The sequence below is a fragment of the Solanum stenotomum genome, chromosome 8 (genome assembly GCF_019186545.1).
Source record: "Solanum stenotomum isolate F172 chromosome 8, ASM1918654v1, whole genome shotgun sequence".
In the NCBI taxonomy this organism is placed as follows: domain Eukaryota; kingdom Viridiplantae; phylum Streptophyta; class Magnoliopsida; order Solanales; family Solanaceae; genus Solanum; species Solanum stenotomum.
In genome coordinates, this window is record NC_064289.1 from 48241406 (window position 1) to 48262432 (window position 21027).

General features: G+C 33.1%; 2 protein-coding genes across 2 annotated transcripts in view; one reads left to right on the top strand and one right to left on the bottom strand.

Moving 5' to 3' along the window:
* The window catches only part of LOC125872833 (ATP synthase subunit d, mitochondrial), a 739546-nt gene that overhangs the window by 390677 nt on the left and 327842 nt on the right, over positions 1–21027 (bottom strand). The window lies entirely within an intron of this gene.
* Positions 9189–11441, top strand: LOC125872828 (3-ketoacyl-CoA synthase 12-like). The gene is made up of 2 exons (XM_049553626.1): positions 9189–10201; positions 11026–11441. Exons 1-2 carry the CDS (start codon positions 9202–9204, stop codon positions 11427–11429), a joined length of 1404 nt encoding a protein of 467 aa, XP_049409583.1. The 5' UTR covers positions 9189–9201; the 3' UTR covers positions 11430–11441.

The window sequence follows — 21027 nt, forward strand, 5'->3', positions numbered from 1 at the left end:
TATTTTTTCTTTCGTCCAAGTTATTTTAAACCATATATTCACTCTCTTCCTGATTATAACTATCTAACACTACATTAATCATTAAGAGATCCTATATATCCTAATCATAGTTTTTGAATTCGCAATTCAAATTCAAGGTAGAGTTAAGAGTAAAGTTCGAGAAATTCCTTTGAGTCTTTTCGAGAAGTCTTTTACAATTATTTATAACTTGTTTCAAGACTTAAGTAAATGAGTATGAGGATGAGAAGAGTTGTATTCACGAGCCTATATTGTAATTAAGATCTTTGAGTCAAGTCGTTCATGCCCATAATTTCGCATGAACTCCACAAATTGAGTATCCTTGAGAGGAGAAATATCGTTGAGTTATGAGTTTCGAGTTCTTGATTCCTTGAGTTCTTGAGTCTTGAGTTCTGAGTTTCCTTATTGCTATTAATATCCATGAGTTGAGTCATTCATGTCCATAATTCCACATGAACCCTATGATTTGAGTTATAAATTTTGAAAAACTTTTTTAAAGCCAACACTTGAGTTCTTAAGCTGAGTTTTGAGAAAGTAAAGATGAGTTTTGAGAAAAGAAATTCTAAAACATGATTAGTATGACAATCGAGTATGCCATCAATGTATGAGCAGTATAGTATATAGATATACCATCAATGTTTATGCAGTATGCCTTCCCGAGTCATCAATGATCATATTAAGATATGATTTTGATATATTTTTGAGAAAGAGTTTTCAAGTATGAATTGAGTAAGACTATAAGGGGACTATGTTGTAACACCTCGGCATTTGAAAGAGCTAAAAATAGAAAGAACTAGATTGAAAATAGCAAAATCAGAAATTTTGCAAGCTATGCATGAGTTAGGAGTTTTGGGTCAACTTCAAATGATCATAACTTTTCGTACATGATGAGTTAGGTAGCCCATAAATTACCAAATGAAACGTCTTTTAATTCTCTTTCTAATGCCACTGAGTTTGCTAATTTTTGAGCTCGTGTGAGGGATATATGCCTGTTTGAAGTCAGGCTGTCCATTTAAGGAAAGTTACTTTAAAATATGAGGGGTATTTTGGTCTTTTCCTTACCCTTTCAGATTTATCATTTTCAGTAAATAATTAGGGGTATAAACTGATTTGGTTCAATTTTCCCAAATCAAATTACGCTTAGGGTTTTGAGAGGAGTTCAAGAAGAGGAGAGAAAGGAGAAAAGTTCAAGGTGTTCGCCAAGATTCTTGAGTTTTGTTGCGGATTTCACCAAGGGTGTGATCCCTAAGAGGTATGCGAGTTCTCATAGTGTTGAGTTTGTTCACCCACACGCCAATCATGTTATTTTTAGCGTAATTTCATTCTTGAAAGTTGAAGGATTTGAGCTCTTGATGAGTTTTCATGAAGTTCATTCTTAATCTTGATTGTTAAGGTTTTGATGAGTTTCTGAGATAAGAGTTAGCGATTTGAGGTTGTTTTTGAGAAGATTCTCGTATACTTGTATTGGTAATTGAATCTAAGGAGAATTTGAGAAAAGAAATTGTTTCTAGTCGAATTAGGTCAGAAAATGAGTAGAAAAAATTATCAGAATTGATTGGGTGAGGGGTGACGCGGCACACCCCAGATGCGCCAGCAGATCTGGCATGGCGCTCCAGCAGTGCGCCAAAATGGAGTCTCTGAAGCTTAGGGGCGTCAACAGTGCGCTAGGGTCGCCTGCCCCCATCCTTTTTTCGTCGTTTTACCCGTCTAAGTTCTCCTAAAGTGTACCTTAACTCCCTATTGATTCTAACTACTCTAAACTACTTCTAAACATCTAGAAATCATTCACAACGTGAATCATAACCTTGAATTCATAATTCAAATTGAAGGTAGAGCTAAGAATCAAGTCTTGAGAGTTCTTCGAGTCATTTTAAGAGTCTTTTACAAACCTTTTAATCTTGTTTTACGACTTGAGCATTTGAGTTTTAGGAAGAGTAGAGTTGAGTTCATTTTCTTTAAAATGGTATATGGGAACTAAGTATTCCCCCGAGAAATATTTTTACATTTAAGAAATGAGGAAATACCAATTTTCAAAAAGAGTTCATGAGTACTATCTCTTTTTAGAGAAAACCTTGGAGTAATAATCTCAAAGTTAAGGAAGAGGAAATTTTTTCTTTAAAAAATAATGAGCTAAGTATACTTTGGGAGTAGTATTGAGCACCGATATGGGGGAGAGTTCTAACAACTCACATCCCCCATAAATCATATAGCCAACGTGGATAGAAATGAATCATACTTTTTAGATGATTTCTTTATTGCTTTATAGCATAGACTAGTGGATCCACTTATTTAAGGAGTTCTATACCCCGGCAAAGTATATGATAGTTCTGGCAGCGTGTACTAGACGTTGTATCATCACATAGCTCATAGTGATGGTTGTCGTTAGAGAATCTCCCAAACATATTTTACTTTGTAATTTTGCATACAAACAGAGTTTATATTGTATTTTTTAATACATTTAGTTGTTATCTAAATGTTTGAAAGTTTTTCTCTATACTGCATTATTTCTATTGCTTTATATTGAAATGAGTTGAGTTGAGTTGAGATGAGGTAAGTGTTTTTTCAGTTCCAGTTCAAGCTTATGTCTTATTTTAGATTTCCCTTCACATGCTCGTACATTTCATGTACTGACGTCATTTGGCCTACGTCTTTTATGATGCAGATACAGGTAACTAGGATCAGCATCCAGCGCTTCATTGATCCAGTTGAGTTCTAGAGTTATTGGTGAGTCTCCTTGCTTCTAGAGGATCCCTTATTTACTTTCAACCATTTTGTTTTGTTATTTGGATGTCGTGGGTCTTGTCCTGACGTCCATCTCAGTTAGTAGAGACTTCATAGATAGTTAGACAACATTAGTTCATGAGTGTTGTTCATTTCAGATGTTATGTTATAGACTTGAGTTGTCGTTTTGGCCAGTGAATGTTTCTTTAAATATTCTGAGTTTGCTATCTTGAGTTAAAGCCTTAATTTTAAAGTTCTCTTATTGTTGATTGAGTCTTCCACTTAGAGTTAAGCCAGGCCAAGGGTTCGCTTGGGGCCAACAATGGTTCTCGTGTGCCGGCCATGTCCAAGGTGTAGGCTCGGGGCGTGACATAGTATTCCTAGAGGTATCAATTTTCACATTGATAAAAGAGAAACTAAGATTTTTAAATGAGTTATGAGTTTAAAAGATATTTCAAGAGCAACTACCTCTTTTAAGAGGGTAGTTTGAACAATTATCTCAAACTAGATGAAGAGTTAAGTTTTTAAACATATGAGCATGATTATATATTATTGGAGTAGTATTAAACACCGATATGAGGATGAGTACAGACAACTCAAAGTCCTCATAAACCATGTATGCCAACATAGGTAAAGGGTCATACTTTTCAGATGATTCCTTATTACTTTTTAAGCATAGCTTAGTGGATCCAGTTAGTTGAGGATGTCTTATACTCCGGCAAGGTATAGGACAGTTCTGGCAGCATGGGTGAGACGATGTATCATCACATAGCTCATAGTGATGTTTGTCGGTTAGAGAATCTCCCAAATAAGAGGTATATTGTATTCTTAAAAACAATTGAGTTATTATTGTATTCTTACATACAAATGAGTTATTATTGTATTTTTACATACAATTGAGTAATTATCTATTGTTTTTAAAAAAATTTCCATGTATTGCATCTTCTATTGTTGTTTCATCCTTGAGTTGAGTTGAGTATCCTTGAGTTGAGTTGAGTATCCTTGTGTTGAGCTGAGTATCCTTGAGTTGAGTTGACTGTCCTTGAGTTAAGTTGAGTGTCTTTGAGTTCAGTATTCTTGAGTTGAGTCGAGTTGAGTGAGATGAGATGAGGTAAGTATGTTTCCTTTTTATGAGTTCAAGCTTATGTTTGTTCTTTAGAATTACCCTTACATGCTCGTACATTCAATGTACTGACGTCATTTCGCCTGCATCGTTTCATGATGCAGATACATGTATTTCGAATCGTCAGCAAGCATTTCGTTGAGGTCATGTGATATTCCAGTTAGCTTCGGTGAGCCTTCTTATATTCTGGAGGACTTCACCTTTACCTTACAATTAGTAGTTTGGAAATGTCGTGGGTTTTGTCCCAATATCCTTTTGTGATAGTAGAGGCTTCATAGATAGACCGAGTTGAGGAGTTTTTCTGTATTTACTTTCTTTTGAGTATTGTTTAGAATTCTTACAGTTGAGTATTTGAGTTCAATGAATTTAATTCAGTTTTAAGCTTATGTACGCTTGAATTAGTCTTCCGCTTGTAGTCAGCCATGATGAGGGTTCGCTTGTGGACCAACAATAGTTCTCGAGTGTCGGCCACGTCCAGAATATAAATTCGGATCGTGACAGCATGTAAGGTGTAATCTGAAACCACGTTGGATAGTGGCTATGGGCTTCAGCAAAAAACAAGCCCACCAAAGCTTAACTCGTGGCACTTCTCCATGGCCTAAAACTGGCCAGACAAAAAGGGATAACACTATTGGAATTAAATATTGACTCCATGACCATTATCTCAATACTCCTTAATGGACATTATTCTAAACTAACATCCTCTTTGAATGCAGTTTGTTGATGGACCAGCTAGGAATCTCAATCCCAACACATGTGTACAAGGAGCAGAACAAAGTAATGGATTCGCTAGCTAAAGAAGGCGCGAGGACGTGAAGCCGTGGAGATCTTGGTTTATGGAATGTTACGCTGGTGTTTGCTAAGGAAGCTTTGCAAGCAAACATCAATGGCACTTTTCTTACTATGATCATTCATGTTTGTAACACTGATTCTCAAAGTCATACCTTGACACAACATTCGACTACGGGGAATGCCCCCATCCAGTAATGTACTAAATTATGTTTAAACTCTGTTTAATCGTATTTATGCAATCCATGTTATAACCAAAAAAAGAATAGAAAAGTTATTTGCCCCCATTTTTATTATTTTACGCGGCGCCTACATAAATATATATTTATTCCACTTAAAATTTCTTCCTAAGTAAACTGTTTTATCCACCCATTTAATCCATAAAAATATTATTTCCCGATCTTTATTTATGGTACAGCTAGAAGTTTCTTGAATGTATGAGAAATTAATGTAACCAACAAACATTAAATGAGGAAATATTTAAAGATTATTGAAATGTCTCTGTCCTCTCAAATTATTTATCAACTTAGAATGTAAAATAAAATTAATTAATTTTTTTAAAATTTTTCTTAATTAATAATTATTTTTAAAGTCTATATTAATGTCTCAATAAAAATAAATATTTAATGAAAAAGCGTGATTTTAATATTTTCTTAATATGGTGATATTGTTCCAATTGCCATTAACTATTCACCCAGTTCACTTTTATTTGTTTAGTTTGGACTTGTAAATTAATTAATAAATAATAATTAATATGAGTATTTTATCATTATATTTATATTAATTAATATTTAATTTAAGGTCTTAAAAAGTTATTTGAAAACTAAATAATTAATTTTGCGGAAAAGATATGAAATAATATATGTTTTTATTTTATATTTGAAAAATAATAAATAAAAATAAACGGAGAAAAGGTAAATACACTTGAGGACAAACCATCTATGGTCCCATTTCTGTCCACACGTATTAAATTTCTGTAGATTTTAGAAAGAACCAAAAATTTAACATGAAAATGAATGTTGCTTCTAAATTCTAATCAAATTTATTGCAAAATTTAAATGATATTTCCAGAGAACTGAATATTGTATTTAATGAGATAATTTGTAGTCATATAAATATTTATGATATATTTTAAATTATAAATTTCTAATATTTATATTTCTTTTTTAAATTTCGTATTTAATCATATTACAGTATATAAATTGAAACAGAAAACGTATATTTTCTTATTAAAAAATAATAATTCACTCTCACCAAAAAGGACAGAGTAAGACCACCTAGGAATGAATGCTGATGGTGACAATTTTTGTCAATTTAGAAGTTGAGCTTATTTTGTGGGCAATAAATGGTTTTTGGTTGCGTTTCTTTATTGAGTTTGGTGATATGTATTAATGAGTTGTTCTTTCTCTTTACTTTTTTCTTTTAATTTATATATTTATTAATGTTTGATTAATTTGGGTCCACAACAGAAAATTTTACATGGGAGAAATAAAATTCTCAAAATAAAGATGACTTTATATTTGGTAGGATTCAGACTCAATGTTTTCTTATTAAGAATAAATAAATATTTACTAGTCATGCTCCTTTCTATTTTTTTTTAATTTTTTTTTTGTTTTTCATCTGGTATTATCCACATTACGGCCTCACTAAGAACATGTTTCGATTGACATAAAAGTTGGTCAAACCTACTTTCAAGTCACTTTTAGTTTTAAAAAATATTTGACAAAGTAAAAAATAACTTAAAATAAGTTTAAAATGACTTTAAAAAAATTTAAAGTAGGTACTACTACCCTACTTTTTCATTTTTTAACTTAAAAATTACTAAAGTTTGACTTTTTAAAAATTACTTTTAGGAAATTACTTTTTTAAGGTAAGCTAAATGGGCTCTAAATCTAGATTCGCGCCGAAAAGTCTCATTTTGAGGAGTAAAATGTTTCTTAACAAAGGCAACTCCATATTCAAGAAGACTTGAACTCAAAATCTCTGATTAAAGATAAATAAATACTTACCACTCCACGACAATTCTTGTTGTTCATTGTTGCTCCTTTCACCAACCTCATTCTTTTCTCCAAATCTTGATAATACATTATTTTACACCGTAACTAATGAAGAACCAATAGTAGCTCATGGTCTTTTGATTTGTGGAAAAGAAAAGTTACAAATATGTCTTAGCTCAAACAAGTCGATCAGTTATTATATTTGTTCCATATTAGTTATCATTATACTAAAAATAATTATCCTATAATAGTTGTACACCTTACTAAATCAAGAAAGCATGGATCAAATATTTTCTATATTATCCTTGCAATTACTTCTTTTTTGAAAATGTTCACATTTGTTTGTAAAATTTTCAAGAAGTTTTTTAAAGGGTAAACTAGTAAAAATTATCTTCTTATTTATAATTTCTTAAACACTGTACATATTGATCAACTAATATAAAACGAAAAGAATATATAAATTTTCAATGATCATATATTAGCATTTAAGTTCAACTTATATCATCACACTACAATTAATGATGAATTTTTTATAATTATTTAACAACAATAATATAATATAAATATTTATAGAATTGAGAGTCGAAAAAGTCACCTTTGTAAAGCAAAAATGCTAAAATGGACAAATCGTGGATTCCTCAGCGACAAACAATGACAACTGAACTTTAATCTCAAATCTTTATAATATATTTAATGCTAAACTATGTCAATCTTTAAATGTTAATACTAAACTAATTTATTCCACCGCAGATTTTGTCTATCAATTTTAGGGATAGCAAATAGGACTAGACGGGAGCTATTGTGGGACAAATCATGTGAACCTGTCGAGACTTTAGCCTAGTCCACCCTACCTCACAAAACATAATTTTACTATCTTCAACCCACTCCATTTGAATCCGGACGCATAATTTACCAAAAACAAATTCTAGAAAATGTACCTAACTTTTTAAAAAGATAATTATTTGTTTTCTAATTAGATTTTTTTTCAAATTAAACAGACTGTTTATTTCTATAAAATCCTAGCAATGATAGCACTGTCCAAATCTATTCTTTGAAACATATATTGACTTCTTGATTAAATGGTAACGTCAATACTGTTATTACTTTCAACAATAATAAATCATTCTTCCAATTATAAATTTATGGAGGGGTAGCATTTTAATTATAAATCGAATTCCTTTGGAACTATATTTATGATCGGGTATTGTCAGCGAAAAAATAATTATATTGATTAGCGTACAATTTTTCAATATTTTAAATTTTAATTTAAGATTATAAGAATTAAGTTTTCACTCTATAAACCAGCTTTCTCAGTATAATTTATTAAAAAAAATATTTGAATCCAACCCAACCACCCCACCCCTAATAAAAACTTTAACACGTCCTTCTCTGCATATGCGTTGTTTCATTGTCATCCCTAAATCAAATTGTGGATAGCTAATTAAGAACGTTGACAAAAATATTTCCTCTTCCATACATAAAGTGATACAATTGTTGGTTGTAAGCTTGTATCAATAGGGGCGAGGGGTTAGAGATCAAGGTACATACCAAATTTAGTAATTTGGTAGTCCAAACTTCGTATTTAATTTTTATTTATTTAACATGCATAAATTATTAAAATTCGATTATTTAAATGGATAGAAATCTGAACTAATAAACTTCAAATTCTGACTTCAGTGACGTATGTAGGTTTTTTTGTAAGTGGTGTTGATAGCTAAAAATTAATAAACAATAAATAATTGATATAACAACATTATATTAATAAAAACTATTTAAAATGTATTAATAAAACATGAATCAAGTAAACTAATATAATTCTCCTCAATAATAGTACTAAATATTCTAGTGCAACTGGTTAATTTTAGCCTAATTTAACTATGAATAGGAGGTTAGAGGTTTGAATCTGAGGCTCGTACTCAGCCGCACTAATAAGAATGAAAATGCAAATCGAGCTGCAAACCAACGAGCCAAGAGGCTCAGTTGTTCAAGCAATGTCATCAATATTATTTGTAGTAATATTTTTATTTTTTCATTTATATACATATATGCACAAAATACTAAAATATTTCAACAAAGCAGTGTTTGCATAGGGTGGGTCCGTTCCTCAATTAATTATTGAAAATTGAATGAATATCGTACATAAGCAGACACTTAAATTTGATCTCAATGGGCAAGTGAACAGTACTCCAACTTTGAGAATATATATCTAGACACCTCCACTTGATCTCAACTAATAACTATACACGCCAAGTCGTCCTTACTCTGTCTTGTGGAGATCCGACACTGACGTGACATATATAAATTTTGGACATGTTTCTAGATAATCATTTTTTCAAATTGAAGTGTTCAACTGACACAGTAAAAAATTAGTTGAGATATCTAGATATACATACTTAAAGCTGAAATATTTTCTTTTCAGTCCCAAAAGTTTGAGTATTTATTAAGTATTATACCTAGTCTTTTTTATACATAAAAGTTAGATATAAATTCCTCACAATAGAACTCAACTGGACAACTTTTAAACACTCCTACTTCCCCTCCCTTCTCTTTCTCATGGATTCCATTTCCATCTTCTTATATAGCCTCCCAATATTTTGTCTATTCTTCATAATATGGAAGATGATAGATCAAAAAAGGCACCAAACTTGTTACATTTTAGACTACCAATGCTACAAACCAACCGATGATCGAATGCTTAGCACAAGATTTTGTGGTGAAGTGATTAGAAGAAACAAGAATCTTGGGTTAAATGAGTACAAATTTCTTCTCAAAGCCATAGTAAGCTCTGGCATAGGTGAACAAACATATGCACCAAGAATGGTCTTTTATGGTCGTGAAGAATGTCCAACTTATAATGATGGTATTTCAGAAATGGATGAGTTTTTTCATGATAGTATTGACAAACTTTTCAAGAAAACAAAAATCCCCCCTTCACAAATTGATGTACTTGTTGTGAATGTATCAATGCTTGCAACTATGCCTTCATTATCTTCAAGAATTATCAATCACTACAAGTTGAGGGAAGACATTAAGGTATATAATCTTACTGGGATGGGGTGTAGTGCTAGCGTTATTTCGATAAATATCGTACAAAATATTTTCAAGATTCAAAAGAATAAATTAGCATTAGTTGTGACATCAGAGTCTTTAAGTCCAAATTGGTATTCTGGAAACGATAGATCTATGATTCTTGCTAATTGTTTGTTTAGATCAGGTGGTTGTGCAATAATTTTGACAAATAAATTGGATTTGAAAAATAAAGCTATGTTCAAGTTGAAATGTTTAGTTAGGACACACCATGGTGCAAAAAATGAGTCATATAATTGTTGCATACAAAACGAGGATGGTCATGGCAGGGTAGGGTTCCATCTTGATAAAAATCTTCCCAAGGCTGCTACAAGGGCATTTGTTGATAATCTGAAAGAAATTGCTCCAAAAATACTTCCAATTCGAGAGCTTGTTCGATTCACGATTGTCTCTACTGCTTGGAGAATATTGAGCCATAATTCGAGAAAACTCAGATCTTGTCGCCCCATGATCAATTTCAAGACAGGTGCGTAGGGGGGTTAAATATGGATGGGTCAAATGAGCCGAGTTATATCTCAATTCCTTAAAATACCTAATAAATTGCTCGCTCCCCCCCCCCCCCCCCCCCCCCCCCCCTTTATTATGGCTTTATATNCTACTGCTTGGAGAATATTGAGCCATAATTCGAGAAAACTCAGATCTTGTCGCCCCATGATCAATTTCAAGACAGGTGCGTAGGGGGGTTAAATATGGATGGGTCAAATGAGCCGAGTTATATCTCAATTCCTTAAAATACCTAATAAATTGCTCNTATGGCTTTATATATTTTTTAGTAACTACTAGTATTTTTAATAATTAAAGTGAGAATATGTACAGCTCAAAGTATATATGCTGTTTGGACAACAATTAATGACTATATTTTTGAAAATATTTTAGGACCCTTTCGGCCATTAAACATTTTGTGACTATATATAACATATAAGATTAAGAAATGCCTTTCCAAAAATGGTTTAGAACTCTTCGGGAAAAAAGTAATTTTATTTGAAAATCAGTGTTTGGTTATGAAATTTTAAATTCAACTTTAATTTGTATTTCAAATTTAAAAAGCAGATTGTATGACATGTTTTCCAATTCATTTTTCACTATTAATGTCATTTTTAAGTACAAGTTTCTCTCAAATACTTTTTTTGTAAAAAGTCTAAAATCTTCAATTTCAACTCCATAAATTCAGAATAAAGTGAAAAATATTTGGAAACTATGACCAAACACCTACTCAGATAAAGTTTCTTATTGGTTGTTCAGATCTAAGTGGATCATAATTTTTACTAGCTAATTTTGTCACCCCTACAGGTGTAGATCACTTTTGCCTTCATACAGGAGGAAAAGCAGTGATTGATGGAATAGGTACAAATTTGAACCTAAGTGAATATGATTTGGAGCCAGCAAGAATGACATTACATAGATTTGGCAACACTTCTGCTAGTAGCCTTTGGTATGTTCTTGGTTACTTGGAGGCTAAAAAGAGACTAAAAAAAGGTGATAAAGTTTTTATGATTAGTTTTGGTGCTGGATTTAAGTGTAATAGTTGTTTATGGGAAGTTGTTAGAGATTTGGGTGATGGAAATGTTTGGGAAGATTGCATTCATAATTATCCACCAAAAACACTAGAAAATCGTTTCTTGGAAAAATTTGGTTGGCTTCAAAATGAAGATCCAAGCACATTTTATGTACCAGATGACTATGTCATCCCTTGATCTATAGACTTTTGATTTTCATATAGCTTTGTGTCTTTTTAATAGCTGAAAGTCCTGCAAAAATTAAGGACTTCTATTCATTCTGATGTGATTGGACCTTTCTCTGACCTAATAATAAGTAACGTCTCCTCCCCCAGCTCTATTAGCGGGCCCTTTCATTTGCAATAGAAATAATGATGAAAGGATTGGAGTTCAATTTATTACATATATAATTTTTTTTTTGTTTAATAATTTTTTATGTATGTAAAGTGAAAAGGTTCATATATATATATATTATTAGTCCATTGGTGGATTATTTGCTCAATAAGGATCCATCTCTCATGAAATTGTAAAGTATGTTATCATTTTTCACTTTTTCATTCTTTTAATAAATGTTCCTCTTTATTTATTTTTGGTAAAAGCTAATTCATAATTTTGATTTTATAAGTTTGGATTTCAGAATTTACCTCATCTTATCTAATTTATTATTTAATCTGTTTTAATATATGTGGCACACTTTTATTCTTAGTCCATCTAAAAATGAATGGTGTCTTTTTATAATTAGAAGGAATTAAATTTGAAAATTGTCCTTTTTATCATTAGTGTAATTGTTTGTAACCAACATAAATATCTATAATTTATTACCACCATAATAATAATAATAACATATCAAGTGAAATTTCACAAGTATGGTCTGAAATGATAAAATGTACGCAAATATTGTCACTACCTTGTGGAGGTACAAAGACTGACTCTCGGCTCAAGTGCAACAAATTCAAATATAAAGAAGAAGGAGACAATGAAGATAATATAGCATGTAACAAAAAATAAACACATTAAGTAACATACTAGGATATTTTATTGTAAATAATAATAAACACTGAGAAATATAAAAAAAAAATATGATCTACAATAATACAAGTACAATGACAACGACAAACACCAATCACCCTAAGCAAGGCAACACTACACTACATTATCTACTAATCTTCTATCCTAACATGTGTCCTCTACACCCTTCTTTCTAAGCTCATCCTTAGAAACCTAATGTGTTGTCATTTCTTTTTCTTATCACCTCTCCCCAATACTTTTTCAACATACATCCGCTCCTTGTACCTTGTATAACCAACCTCTTCACTGGTGCGTCTACTCATCTCCTCTTCACATGTCCAAATCATTTCAATCTCACTTCACTTATCTTATCCATCACGGAGGTCACTCTCACCTTATTACGAATATTCTCATTTCAAATCTTATTACCACAACATGCACCTCCTTGACATGGAATTTTGACTGGCCAGCAGTACACCGCTTCATACAACAAAGTAAGTTTAATGATCACTCTATAAAACTTACTTTTGAGTTTTGGTGATACATTTTTATCATACAAGAATTCAGAGGTGAGTCTCCACTTTATTCACACCGTATCAATACGATGTGTGATATCGTCAATGTCCCCATTCACTTTGATTAATTATTTTAGATCATAAATTTTAAAGAATTTTTTTTAAAAAAAGTTTATATCAAATCAACAAATAATGTCACATAAATTAAGATTAAAAAGAAAAAAATTCGAAATCTATTATTATTATTTGTATTTACTTAGTGGGACTTTTAACAAACTTAATAGAATATAAGTCAAAACTACTGAATCCATATAATAAACCCATAACTTATTCACTAGATCCGTCCCAAGAGGATGGTCGATCATACTACTTGCTTGTTTACATTTTTTATAGGAAAGAAATAATTAATAACATGCACTAGCTAGTTAAAAATTACCTGTCGCTCAATATTTATGTTAAATAAAATTACATTAAAATATATTGAAGTAATTATATGCATCATTTAATGGTATTTATGTAATAATAAAAGTTGTTTAATTGTATGAAATAAATATTTTATATTTATTAACTTGATGTATAAATTAATACTCAATGTGGATAAGTTTTTCCTAGTCAACCCTTTCTCCTCACTTTCAATTGTTATTTTTCTGATTCAGTTTTACTTGTTTATATTAAAAATATGTTTTCATTTTTATTTACTATTTTTCGCCCAGGAAGAGAGAAAACATACCCCCCCCTCCTTTTTAATTTATATAATATATTTTGATTGGACACGAAATTTAAAATATATAGAAAGACTTAAAAAATTTATGATCTAAATTAAGTGATGAGTTTGTGTGAGAGTATCATCTCATTTAGATAGAAATTGATTTTCTAAAATTAAATTATTACTAAACATAAAAATGTGTCCTTTCTTTGGTAACCAATTAAATAAGAAAGTGTATCATATATTGGGATAACAAAAATAATTTTTTATGTTTTATCCTTAACATTAATTACTTATTTTTTAAATTTATTTTTAAGCCTTACGACTATTTATCAATTAAATTATAAGTATTATGATAAAATATTTATATTAATTATTATTTTTTAAAAAATATGCAAAGTCCAAAATGAACTATACAGTATTTGTGAGGTTTAATTTATTTTGTGTTTAGTTTACGAGTTGGTACGCAAGTCCCGTTGTGTCAGTAGAGGTGATGTTGTGTATGTCTGGTTATGAGTACAAAGTTTTTTTTCCCACTTGATATGTGATATGTGCATTGGACTTTGATTAAATTTAGATTTGTGTTGAAAAAGTCTTATATTGAGGAGCAAAGAGCTCCTTAACAAAGACGACTTCATACTTAGAAAGACTCGAACTTGAGACCTATTATTAAAGATGAAGGAATGATCTTACTTTCACCTAAAATCTTTATAAAATTAGATTGAAATTATATTGTCTACGTTCACTATAATATCTTCAATATTTTAAAAATTAGTCTTTAATTTTATTTATTTTAAAAAATGATTTTTAAAAAATTTAGTTTTTGTCTTAATATTCAAATTATTTCAAATTATCAGTTAACATGGATATTATGATATAATTATCATATCAATCATTATTTATAAAGTAACTGCGAAATATAATAAGATAAACAGTTAAAAATAAATCATATATAATTATGTTGACCAAACTCTCGTCCAATGTGAAATAATTACATTAATGGATCTGATCTAGAAAAAAATAAGCGAATGAAATGATATTATTATTATTATTATTTATTTTATTTGATTAAAGTTTTGCATAGATAATTGAAGCTCAATAGTCATTATCAAATTAAAGAAGTAGGACAGATTAATTAATTTATTTCTTGTTGACATGATCATCAAGAATTTTCAAGATCGGAGTATACTCCCATACACATTGAATGCTTCATCAGTGTGTAGTCTTATTATATATCATCATATAAATCTTTTTGAAGAAATGCATTAATGAAATTGTAATGACCCGGTTGGTTATTTTTAGAAATCACTATTAAATTATCATTTTACTCTCCCGATATCGACCTCAGACTCGAATCGCTGACATCTGCCGCCTCTCAGGTCTCCTGATTGATTCTACCATAGAGGAGTTTTGAATGTTGGTTTCCAAGCTTGGAGTAAAAATTGAGAATTTTGTAAGTTTTTGGTTTTGGAAAGGCTAAAGTTGATTTTAAAGTGATTTTTGGAGTCTTTTCAAGTTTCGAGTGTTGAAATAGAATTCCGTTGATTCCATCAATCCCAGAATGTGGAATCTGGACTTGTATAGTTGTCGGTTTCAAATTAGAAGTCCTTTTAAGGATTTGATGTCTTAAAGTTGGAAATTGTTGAGATTTTAGCCTTTGAGTTGACTTTGGTCAACATTTGGGGTTCAGATGCTCTCATCGAAGTTCCGTTAGATTTGGAGGATAATATTAGGCCTAGGTCCCAAGCTTGAGTTAGCCTTTTCGGGCATTATATTGATTTCTTGTGGTATTCACGGAGGTCAGGTCAAGGAGACCTTTGATTCATGTTTTGACGGTTCTGTTGAGTCCGAACGTTGAGTATAATCAATTTGCTTATATGGTTTGTCTTTACGGGGTTACGAACGAATTCTGAGGGTCCTTTCGATGTCGTGAGTATTGCTTGATTTTCTGGTGCTTGAGTTTTGTGACCTCCGCTTTTGCGATGGGTCCTTATGCTTACGCGACCTTCGCTTGAGCGAAGAACCGATTGCTAAAGCGAAGACCGATCTTTCATCGAGTTTGCTTTAGAAAATCAGGACTCGCTTTAATGATGGTGGCCTAAGCAAAGCCTGCGAGACTCCCCAGTTTTTGCGGGGTTCTCTTAAGCAACATCAGAGAAGGGTTTATGTTTGAAAAATTTTGGGGTTTAAGCCCATTTTTCATTTTTGTGCTTGGGAAATCTTTGGAGGCAATTTTTTAAGAGATTTCTCGTGCTAAATCTTTTGGGTAAGTTTTTATGACCCTAATACTTCATTTCTTTTTGATTATTTATGGATTATAACATCAAAATTGAGGATTTTGATTGGCAAATGACTTGGTTTTTCAAGAACTTAAGTTCTAAACTAAAATGGATATTGTGAACTGATTTTGTCCCTTTTTCGAAATGGTTTTCACCCATGAGTTCCTAAAGCCTTGAATATTATTTTCAAGCTTTAAATTTAAAATTCAAACCTTCCTTTTGAAATCGGATTTTGAGTTGATTGACCCATTTTTCAAAGTATTTTATGTGTGCATAGTTGTTTCCAAAAATTTATTCTGGACGTGGTTTGGAAGGGGAAAATGCAAGCTTTGGTATAAATTGTGTGGCTTTGGACGTGGTTTGGAAGGGGAAAATGCAAGCTTTGGATTGATTAATTGATTGCATTAAGGCAAGTGATCTCTTAAGTTTTGTAATCTAATAGAATTGTCTATTTCTCTTCATTGTATGTGTGTTGGGGAGTAATGAGAGATTAGGAGAATGAAAAGGCAATGTGATTAAAATGATGATTTGTCAATTGCCTTGTTGTTGCCCTTATGTGATTGACTGATGAAATGCCTTGCGGCTTGAAAGTGGATTTGAATTGCTTTAATTTTTGTCTCTTCCTTGTGGTGTGAAATTGCTTATGTTCATTTAATTGTTGAAAATTGTGATGAGACATGTGATATAAAGCTGATGTGAAATGTTTCCGGCTAGTGATATGATATTAAGCCGAAGGAAAATGGTTTCGTCTAGTGATATAAAGTTGATGTGAAATGGTTCCGGCTAATTATATGATGTAAAGCCAATAGAAAATGGTTCATGCTAGTGATATGACCTAAATCCGATGGGAAATCATTTCTGTGAGAGTTGATTATTGTGGGTTGATGAATTTTGATGCTTATGATTGACCTACTTGTTTATTGTGATTGATGGACTTGATATTTGTGATTGATGTACTTGATACTTGTGATTGAACTACTTGATACTTTAGATTGACTTCTTGATACGAATTGGTTGTTGAATTGTGCTATTGGACTGTAAATATTGGGCTTTGTGAGTTATGTATTGTAGAACGGTTAGGTTGGCTGATTTCTATGCAAGTTGTAGTTTGAGGAGGTTTGGTTGGGATGAAAGGAGTATTCAATTTCTAGCTAGGTTGCATTGTTTATTAGGTTGCTTTCTAAGTACCGAGTTGTTGGTACTCACTCCTTACTTCTACACTTATATAGGTTCCAATCCTAGTACTGTGTGATCTTCCTTCTTCTCCTAGGTTCCGAGTCTTTTCAAAAGACTATTGAGAGGTAGCTGTTTGTCATTCCTGTGGACCCTCTTTTCCTTTATGTTATGCTTTATTCTATTTGAGAAACAAAGACATTGAGATTATTTAATTATTTCAATTCCACACTTTATGTATTTAAGGCTTGTACATATGACAATCAGGTTTTGGGGTGTTAACAGAATGAATAGATTTTTCGCTTTTATCTTGTTCTTGATTTATCGTTCCGTATTTATTTCATTTCATTGGGCTGAGGTTGAATTTTCTTAGTGGGAATAGACAAGATCCATTACGTTTATTTTTGGGTGGTGACAGATGGTATCAGAGCTGTAGGATCATAAGACTCACTTGTGTACAAGCCAAGTCTAAGTAGAGTCTTGAGGATCAGTATAAAGACGTATGTACATAGCTTCTAGAGACTATGAAGATTGTTAGGAAAATTCCTTTGTTCATTCTCTCTTACAGTGTGTGTTTAGCTTAATTAGTGCTGAATTACCACATGTTATTTTGGAAGATGCCAAGGACCAGAGCTTCTGTTTTAGTGGTAGAGAGCAAACGATCCCCGAGGTTGTTGCTGAGACCGCAACAATGGGTAGGAGTAGAGGTAGAGCCTGAACTAGAGGTTGTGCTCATGGAGTAGTACCAGTTACAGATGGTGCCCGTGGAGCAGCACCAGCTAGAGTGATTTCTCCTAAGCCACAAGTTGAGGTTGTTGAGGACCAGGTTCCTTGTGAGTTTACCGCTCCGTTGTCCAAGATACTTTGTTGAGGATGCTGGGTATATTGGAGAACTTCTCTCAGGGTGGTGCGAGAGGTAAACCATAGGGTTATCAGACTAGGGTGGGGTCGCAGACCCCAGACCAACAACATTAGGATCTGATTATTCTTGATCACATGGGTCAGCCATCAACAGTTTCGGCATCGACTGTGGGTGCACAGATTGCTTCTGAGGTCAATCTGACGACAACTGATCAACAGTGTTCCAAGAGGTTTCAAAAGATGAAGCCACCCCAATATCAGGGTGGTAAGAGTGAGGACGCTCATGAATTTTTGACTTTGTGCCATGAGATGCTTGAGACTGTAGGTATGGTGAATGCTCGTGGAGTTCATTTTGTTTCACTTCAGCTCCATAACCCGCGAGAGAGTGTTGGAGGACTTTTGTGAGGTCTAGACCAGTTGAATCTCCTCTGGCAAAGTGGCATGTGTTTTCTAGTGCTTTCTAAGTCCGCTTCATTCCTTAGAGCGTGAGGGAGGAGAGTCAACTAAGGTTTGAGGACCTGAGATAGGATAGTTTGATGGTTACTAAGTATGATGCTCGTTTCTGTGAGATTTCCAAGCATGCCATGACTATTTTTCTCAATGAGGCGGAGAGAGTTCGTAAGTTCTTGAGAGGGTTGACTTTCTCTACCAGGTCTGACGTGTTTAGAGTAGCTAAAAAAGGGGTTTACTTCCAGTCCATTGTGAGCAACGTCAATGAGGCGTAATTTATAGTCTTAGAAGAGTTTGGGGATGGCAAGAGGGCCCATTTTTCTAGTCAATTTTCTGGTGCCTCATCTGGAGGAAAGGGTTCACACAGAGGTAGTCACTCCTTTCAGCGCCGGGGGCGGTTCATGCATCTATGCTAGCAGTTGAGAGTGGGCAGACAACCGAAGGATCTTATGGTTCTTGCTGAGGTGGACATGGTTGTCACGACCCAGGGATACCCCTTAGATGCAACATGGTGTATAGATACCCGAAGGACTCCATACAAGACACTTAGCTCTCATAATATAAGAGATAAAACAATTAGAGTAAAACAAAAGTCCAAGTCCAAAAACAAATTTATAGAAAAGTGGAAGTCTAGACTCATGTCTCATCATAGCCATCTAATAGAATAAAATGAAATTTGGCCTAGCCCATGCATCATGTTCAAAAAGAGAAATACATGGAAAGAAAGTAAAACAATAAAACTCCGTCCTCGAAGCATGAGGACTCACCAAACTCGAGAACACTCGAATCCAAGCTCTAGCCACAATATTGACAACCCTGTCTATCAGACCCTACATTTGGGAAAATTTAGGCAAGAGTATGCGTTAGTACAAAAATGCACTAAGTATGATAACTATGCAAGAAAATATTTAAAACATGCTAAAATGGACATTTCATTTCAAAGAATGCAATTTACCAAGTTAAAACATAATCATAGAGATAGTTGGACAACATAAGTCATAATCATCATATTGAATGCAAGCTAGCATCATCTTTAAAACCTTTGAACATTACAAGATACTTCTTTAAGCATGTCTTAGTTCATCATTACTTTGAACACTACGATATGCTTCTTTAAGAATGTCTTAGTTCACTATTAGTCTTGTTGTGGGAATAAGCCTTGATCGACATTGAGATCATGTGAGCTATAACACGATCACCCGGTGTCTCCCACACAGAAAAGGGTTGGTCTGCTTGCCTAAGGTAGAACTAGTAGCTCTTAGCGTAAGTGAATCCACTAGCTAAATAACCTACAGGGGCACGTAGTTTATGGAATACGGAGATTGCTACTAGAAACCCAGATTCAACTTCGTGAAGGCTTCCATATCATGAGATATACTTTGTGAAACCCGGACTCAACTACGTGAGAGTTCCCATCTTGGAAGCCCGAACTCAACTACGTGTGAGCCTCTATCTCATTTCAATATCCACTCGGTGCTAAGCATAAATCTAACAGATTACTTATTAATTCTTGACTTAACTTATGTCTCATGGAAGGATGTCCTTGACAACCAATACAAGTTAGTGCTTTAGGATAGCTCTTTAGACCATGAATGAGCAACTTATCACCATCCATGATCACTTTTACTCTTAGATTCAATTAGGTGAGAAAAGCCTTTCAACCTTAGAATCCTTACTATGTGAGAAAAACTTTAACAATAAAGTTCATATGTGTTCATGAGAATGTCCTTTCAATCAACACAACAACAATATCATAATCATTGACACTTCACTCTCAAAGTGTCCTTAATGCATTTACTTAGATTTCATAAAAACATGCATAATCTCATACTTTGCTCTTTCAAGGTTCAAAACCTACTTTCAATCACCACTTCTAGAATTTAAACATTAGATAGGGATTTTATCATAATTTTATGTGAATCTATCACCTCATAGATCAATTCATAAAATTCCTCTTTCATCAACAAAGACCCACATCATAAGATCACAATTGAGAAATATGGTAATTACATGGGTTCTTGGGGACACATCATAAAAACCATAGGAAATCATCAATTCATGCTTAGTATAACATAATTCAATCATTAGAATCAAGTTTGGAAGGAACCCATGACTTTTGAATCAAACCCAAACAATTGGGGGTTTCTATTGTGAAATTGGAGATTTTGAAGGAACTCCATGGATGAAAGCTACCATACCTTACTATCAAAGCCCAATTCTAATCTTCAATGGAGGAATTGAGCCTTGACCTTGATCCTATCTTGAGCTTCCTTTTTCTTGTTCTTCTTCTAGTTTCTAGAGAGAGAAATATTTGAGAGGAGAGCTTTTGGGGATTTATTTTGGGTTTTGAGAATAATAACTTGAATGGGTTAGTTTTAGAGTTAAAATTTCTAATATAGGGATCCTAGTCTAAGGCAAAATGACTTGGCTTTAGTTTAATTAAAACCAGAATTACCCAAATTAACCCTTACTTGCCAGTGCACTGTCCACCTTCACGAGAGGTACCAGGAGTCATGGTCCTCACCATGAGCCGTGGTCCCATCTGTGGTGATGGAACAATATCTAGGCAAGTGTTCCCCTTAACCCCAAAATTCTAAGGCACATTCATGAGCCTTCCCACGAGCCGTGGTCTTCACCACCAGCCGTGAAGTAGCTCGTGAAGAGGGGGCTGTTTTGGGCAGTTTTGGAGAGGTTACTGCCTAGCCCACCACTTGCCACACCACGAGCCGTGGTCCTCACCATGAGATGTGGTGATGGTCGTGGTAGGTGGGGCAGTGTCTATGTCAAAATAGGTTGCCCTAATC

Excerpts from the sequence above, each read along its gene's own strand:
- LOC125872828 (XM_049553626.1), top strand. The coding sequence starts at position 9,202 with ATGGATTCCATTTCCATCTTCTTATATAGCCTCCCAATATTTTGTCTA. Across the intron at positions 10,202-11,025 it reads CATGATCAATTTCAAGACAG|GTGTAGATCACTTTTGCCTT; the intron begins GTGCGTAGGGGG and ends TCACCCCTACAG.